This window comes from Amphiprion ocellaris, chromosome 13 (assembly GCF_022539595.1).
Source record: "Amphiprion ocellaris isolate individual 3 ecotype Okinawa chromosome 13, ASM2253959v1, whole genome shotgun sequence".
NCBI classification, from domain to species: Eukaryota; Metazoa; Chordata; class Actinopteri; family Pomacentridae; genus Amphiprion; species Amphiprion ocellaris.
This window is the reverse complement of record NC_072778.1, coordinates 11,055,954-11,062,926: the sequence shown is the minus strand read 5'-3', so window position 1 is coordinate 11,062,926 and position 6,973 is coordinate 11,055,954. Positions and strand designations below refer to the sequence as shown.

At 43.8% G+C, this 6,973-nt stretch overlaps 1 protein-coding gene across 1 annotated transcript in view; it reads left to right on the top strand.

Moving 5' to 3' along the window:
• Positions 1-123: 123 nt before the first annotated feature.
• gpc2 (glypican 2) overlaps positions 124-6,973 on the top strand; it is a 16,246-nt gene continuing 9,396 nt past the window's right edge. The window contains exons 1-6 of the mRNA XM_023289253.2: positions 124-640; positions 2,412-2,570; positions 4,017-4,151; positions 5,489-5,664; positions 5,770-5,850; positions 6,641-6,806. Coding sequence (XP_023145021.2) covers positions 463-640; positions 2,412-2,570; positions 4,017-4,151; positions 5,489-5,664; positions 5,770-5,850; positions 6,641-6,806 — 895 coding nt within the window. The 5' untranslated portion in view covers positions 124-462. The remainder of the gene's footprint in view (positions 641-2,411; positions 2,571-4,016; positions 4,152-5,488; positions 5,665-5,769; positions 5,851-6,640; positions 6,807-6,973) is intronic.

Genomic DNA, 6,973 nt, shown 5'->3' with positions numbered 1-6,973 from the left:
TGCTGGGTATCTTTTAACAGTCTTATTGTGGTACAAAAAAACCGCGCCTGGATGTCTTTTATTTTGAACCCAGCACTGCTCCGGTGTCACCATGGCTACGTGCCGTGAGGTTGACGCAGTCGGAGTGTGGGATGATGCTGAGGGCCGGGAGTGCCTCTTTCACGCTCCCTTTCTGTTTACGCACAGCAGCGGGTCTCCCAGGAAGGACACACAAAGTGGACGCGGCCGATGGAAACATGTGTGTGATGTAGAAACCCCTCCTGGATACTCACTGCACCAAACTGGAAAACTATGACTGTTTCATACGACTGATGATTTTGGGATCCTGTTACTCTTTCTCCACTTTTGCGCGCACCTTGAACCGGCCAGTCCTTCGTTCATTTCCAAGCTGCTGCACCCAGTCTGGTTTTATCTGAAGCCACCCACCACCTCTTCCACTGTTTTCTGACTTCTGCGGTGAGGATGGATGCCCGGCTGTCTTTCTCCAGGTACCGGCTGCTGGTGTTGCTCTGCGCGGTCGCTGCCCTGTCGGGGAGCCGGAGTCCCGCTGCTGCCGCGGGGAGGAGCTGCTCTGACACCCGGCAGGTGTACTCAGAGAAGGGCTACAGCACCGGCACCGCTCCGCTGACTCAAATCTCCGGTAAGACCCTTACATGTAGCCCGCGGCGGGGATAAATTAAACCATCACACAGCATCTCTGGGACTCCTGCAGAACAGTCCCACCGCCGTGTTATGAAATACACGGCTATTTTCAGAATAAAACTCAGGATTAGATGTCGCAGCACAAATGCAGGCGCGTCAGCATGCTCCAGTTGGCCTCAGCAGGGATAAAAATAACATTACGCACATTAGGGTCAGTGTAAACTCACTGCTCATCATGCACCGCACAATAAATCATTATGGGAACATTATGGCAACATGGCAGGTTTATCTCACAGCAACAAACCGCTGCAGGAAAGTGATATGAGAAAGCACAAGGTGTCTCTAAACTCACTAAAACGCCCCAGAGAGACTGTAGTGAGTTTTTTTCTCTTTTTCCTCCAGAGAAACAATGCAGTGTGGTTTAAAACAAATTACACCCGCCCCCTCCACCCCTCTGTGCGCCTCAAATAGGATGATTAAGGGGATGAGCAAATTGCCAATACCGGTGCAACAAAGAACCTCGCCCCTAATTAGTCTTTGCCTACTGGCCCACTGCTAAATCCCTGCATATATACCCCACAGGCTCTGCTCACTGGTGATAATCTTATCTGCAGAATGAAAAAGATGTCATGTGGATTATAAACAGTTGGGTTTTGGATAATTTGAAGTTTTGATGAAGAGGTGGGATGGATGAGGAGGAAGAGGAGGAGGAAGAGGAGGAGAGGGAGGATGAGGGGGAGTAGATTTTGGATGGGACTGTTAAATTGTTAAAATGTCTGAATACATATAAGGCAGCAGATGTCTAAAGATGTTGCCCGCTTCTTGATTTCCTTGTAAATCAATGTGAAAAGTGTCTGCTATCCCAGACAGAGATGCAATGGAGCTGCAATTGAAAGTGATTGGGAGTAAATTGTATGTTTGCAGACATTTATTTCATGGTAATTCAGCTCAGGGTGCGAGACAACTGCAGGATTGATTGATTTTATATATGTGTGTGTGTGTGTGTGTGTCTGTGTGTGTGTTGGGCTATCACTGCCTGAGTCTTGGCTCACTGTCCCGTGGGCCAGGGGAGCAGATGGCTGGGAGAGTGAAGGATGAAGGGAGGCAGTTTAGAAATGGAAATAGAGGGATGAGAGAGGGCTAATAGTGAGAGACATAGAGAGAACAAAAGAGGCAGAGAGGAACATCGGCCAGGGTGGAGTTGGGAACGAGACTTTCCACCGTATTAAGAGCTGCAATGTTCACGTCGGATGTAAAATTACAGAAACAAAGAATCCAAACCCTTTCCCACATTGGAGCGCTGCATGTTTACTCCCCTCCTCCTCCTCCTCCTGGCTGTCGTTTGCATATATCATTACCTCAGACATATCAAAGAACCAACCTGAGCTGACAAAGAAAGGCAGATTGAAGCTGAATAATTCATGCAGGGAAATTACAGTTTTCTATCACACCGTTATCTTTGATAAGATTTTCCCGCTGAACAGAGTGATGAGGGGACAAATTGACTTTCTCACTAAAAATATCTGCTTTGACCTGATAATAGACCTTCTGACAGGACTGAGAACAGGCCTCAGTCTTTGTTGAGGCATGGATAATAACCTTTTAGCCAGCAATGAATTCCAAACAGCCTCACAAAACCAGGATTACTGTGCAGACTCAAAGCAAAATATGATGCCGTGGTTAAACCAAAACTTGTTTCTTCTCCACACAAGTTTCTACACGTGTGATCAATCCTCCTAACCTTGCCTTCTCCTCCGGCCTGGCTTTAGGTGAACACCTGCGGCTCTGCCCTCAGGACTACACCTGCTGCTCCAGTCAGATGGAGGAGATGTTGGCCCTCCAGAGCGAGAGGGACTTTCTCAAAGCCATTGAAGACAACAGCCAGTTCCTCCTGACCACCTTCACCCAGAGACACCGCAGGTTTGATGGTGAGAGGCTGACGCACACCCTCGCGCACTTGCTAATCATGTCTTTAATGGGAACATGATTTGGCTTGAAATTGATTTAAAAAATAATTATTCTTCTTGAAGTCGCAGTCGGAACATTTGAGGGGGTAAAAAAAAGGATCACAAACTGCACTCGGCTTCTCCTCGCCTCCCCCTCCCTATCTCCTGAGTTAAAAGCACCGAGTGACAGCTGATTAAAAACTAATTTAGGACCTCAGACTGCACAGTTCCACTCAAATATATGAGTCAGAGATCTGAACCACAAGGCTGACTTCAAGACACTGAATTAAGCGCAGCAGTTAATATATATTTTAGACACCCCAGCATGGTTGTTTTATTAAGTTCAATTCCAGAAATTTCAGCACTGCAATTTCATAAAGTGGGAAAATCACAAGAGACTGGTTATAAAAATAGCATTCATAGCAGCTAATATATCTTGACTTTTTGTCTCTAGTATGATCTAAGCTCCAGACACACTGAAGCCTCTAAGCCCCCCCCTCTCTAAAAATAGAGAACATAAAATAGAAACAATTAAAGGGTGACACTCAGAACATATTCAGTCTGCTTATTACTTTAGCATATAAACTGAGGAAATAAATCTGGTATTCAAGAGTGCCATTTGGATCATCATATTGACAAAAAATATCTTTAAGGTTCGAGTTAAAAGTTAGCAGCTTCACAAAAGTGACAGTTCAGTTCTGTCCAATACTTCTGGGATTTTTCGCATGCACAGAACAGATGAAAAATCACTTCTATGTTTGGATAAGATACAAGGTATATCTACAAATTTGGCAATATTGTGGTTTTCCGGGTATATTTTATGCAGTTTTAAAATCCATGTCTTTGGCCTTGATGTGTAATCTCCTGCAGACCAGCTGAATCAACCGCGAGCCAGAGACTTTTTGTTTCACAGTGTTTCTAACTGTGGGCTGTAAACTGAGCATCCTGTGTGAAAGTAACTGTGAGCCCTTCACTGTTAGTGTTAGAAAAGCCTAAACTGCTTTAATCACTGTCTGTGTTTGAGAGAACTCAGGCCTCATCTTACATTCAGTATGTGAAGCCTGCAGGTTTGTAGCAGCCACAGCACAGAGCTGAATTTACACTTCCTCCTCCTACCTGCAGTGCACTGCTATCACCTTTTTTTCCCCTCCTCATGCTTTTATATAATGCGTGTGATGAGTCATGTAAAGGCGCTTAAAGAGTGGGAGACTGCATATGAGTCTTAAAGATGGATTTTAAATAGAGTGCATGTTGTTACACTCATTTAGCGGTGTGCAGATCTGATGTAACTGTCCCTAGGAGCTGTTAATCTTCAGGTGAGGGGAGGGGGGTGATGGAGCGCCTACGTAGAAACCTGGCTGAGATATTAGAAGAATAGAAGGTGGGTGACCGACTCATGTCTAATCTCTGCCTCTCCTGTCTGTGCAGAGTTTTTCAGAGAGCTCATAGACCTCTCAGAGAAGTCTATGAACCAGATGTTCACCAAGACCTACGGCCGGCTCTTCACTCAGAACGCACACGTCTTCCAGGAGCTGTTCGTGGAGCTTCGCAGATATTATTCTGGTTGGTTTTGAACACTTCTTTGTCCGCCTCGCCATGTATTTCAGATGGTCTTTCTAAAGCGATAACAGCTGGGTCGGACCTGCCTTGTAAAACAAAGAGATTAGGGGTGTCCTGGTGGTTTTAGTGGTCATCCAAATAAAACAAAATCCCTGAAATGTTTTATTGGATTCAGCTAAAATGGAAAACAAATTTCAGGACACATTCATTCAGCCTGAATCCAGCACCATCAGGTGGAATGTATAACTGGAGGGAAATTATTAAAAACCTGGTTAGAGGAAGTAGTCTGCAATAATTCCTGAACTGCAATGACAGTTCAGTGTATCACTCCATGTCCCTGTCGTAGTAAATCCGCTGCAGCTCTGGGCAGCGGCGAAGAGGCAGCATTGTTTTTTGAAGAGTAGCGAAATGCCAAGAAGAATTGGAGGAAAAAAAAAAGAGAAAGAGAATTGGATTCCCACGGATGCCAGACCGTTTCTATTTCTGTTCCGGATCGCTCTGTTTTGGCATGACAGCCGCTCGCTGGCGAGTCCATCTGCGGGCCGTTGCTGCTTAGTCAACCTGCCTTTGTCTGCCAAACAGCATGTATGGCTAATTCGAGGCTGTATAGTAGACTACAGATTGGAGAGTCACTTACTCCGCACAGACACTGACAAGCACCCAAACACATTTATAGGAGGAAATGAGGGAAAAATAGTGCAGTGCTTGACAACATATCATGCCATATTGTTGTGTTTATTACACAAATTGGAGATATCAGAGAAGCAGCAAACAATTCCTGTTATATTTTGGCTTTTATGTGGTTGCTGTTTTTTGTGTTTTCTCGTGAGTACTGTGTGACTTTTAAATTTGATCCAATTTCATTTCATTTGATTGCACCAAGGATGGCGCTTTTTCAGATAAATATTTCATCCAAAAAATGGTATTATCTTTTCAGAAGTTGTCAACAATTTGTAGATTAGTGTCCATAGTTAACTACATCTCTTTCTGCTCCCAAGTTATTCAGTTGAACAGGGCTATTTCCCCATAGTATTTGCAGTGTATTCAGTGGACTGAAACAGTGTCCATCAGATTTAGCCAAACAGCTTGGACTGGGTTTAGCCAAGCAATGAAAACTTTAGTACAATGGTCAGTTATTTGCCAAATTAGAGTTCTGAATTTTCCTTCCTGACAAATGTTCAGACTGCATGCACACTCTTCACTAGTAATGCAAAAGTAAGAAGCACAAATGATCTGAGCGCTTAATTACATTTTCTCTTTTTCAGAAATCAATGCAGAAACACTTTTTTTTCAAATGAGAAAACCTGTATTCTAACGGTCGGTTACTCTTTTGTCCACAGGCGGCAGTGTAAGTCTGACTGAGGTTCTCTCAGATTTCTGGTCCCGACTGGTGGAGCGGGTCTTTTCTCTGGTCAACCCTCAGTATCAGTTCAGCGAGGACTACCTGGAGTGTGTCAGCAAACACGCTGAACAGCTGCAGCCGTTCGGAGACGTGCCGCGCAAACTTCGCGTACAAGTGTGTACATTAAACCAAGTATCTAACTGCACTTAGTTCAGTAGAATTACACTTGGTCGTACTGTGTGACTGATCTTATTGTGCTATCTTCGGTTTCATATTTAGGTGTCGAGGGCCTTTATTGCAGCCAGAGCACTGTCTCAGGGCTTGGCTACTGGTCGGGATATTGTGAACAAAGCAACAAAGGTCAGTGGTAACATACCTAATCCAAGACGGTATTATCCCACCATCTAAAGCACACTGGCAAGCTTGATATAGAAATAAAAGTTTTTAGAAAAAGTACCCTCATCAACCTCAATCCTCATTTTATGGGGTGCAGTTGTTTTTATACACCGATGTATGTATATCCCCACAACCAAAAAAACATTAACGACTGTTGAGACCCTGCAAATTAGTCCTCGTTCTCTGTATCCATTTATCAGTGTAGTTATCTGCATTTTAAATGGAAAATCAAAACCGGGGGCAAATAGAAATTATCTCATAACCAGCAGCAATCCAATCCTAAGAAAGCGAGACTCATTAGTTGTCTCTATCGTATCAACTGATCGCTCAGTGGATTACTTATATCAGCCAATTAATCAATCCATCAGTCTGGAGGAAAACTTCAAAACTATGTCCCCAATCCCCCATAAATGATGACACTGCAAATGAAAGACTCAATAATCACAAGAACTGACAAACACTAACAAAAAGGACACACCAGGAGTTTAGAAAAGGATAAGAATAGAAAACTAAAAGCATAGAAAAGACTGAAATGTAAAAACAAAACGATTAAATCGATTAAAAGTCAGATTAAAAAGGTAGGTCTTGAGTTTGCTTTCTACTTTGTAATATCTCAACATTATCTTCTGCCCTCAATGCAAATTTTTTTTTTTTTAAGCATCAAAGTTAAAAGAGCTTTAAAAAGTAGCTGTAAACATGTAAAGTTCGGATGTTTAGTTATTTATTCTCTCTCATCCACTGCTTTGTTTTTCAGCTGACTGCAGATTCAGAGTGTGTGCGTGGCCTGATGAGACAGTGGTACTGCCCTCTGTGTCGAGGCATGCCCTCCCTGAGGCCCTGCCACTCCCTGTGCCTTAACGTGATGAAGGGCTGCTTGGCCAATCAGGCTGACCTGGACACCGAATGGAACAATTTCATTGGTGGGTGAGAGGTAGAGGTGGGCTTTGGGAAAATGGAACAAGACGTCTGGCTATGTTGCTCTTGTATGTGTGTGTGGGGGTCAGGTGCATGGCGTATTTCAAGTATTTCAGCTGAAGCACCCACAAACATTCATTTTCAGTGATTTTACATCCTGACAGCCTAAAAA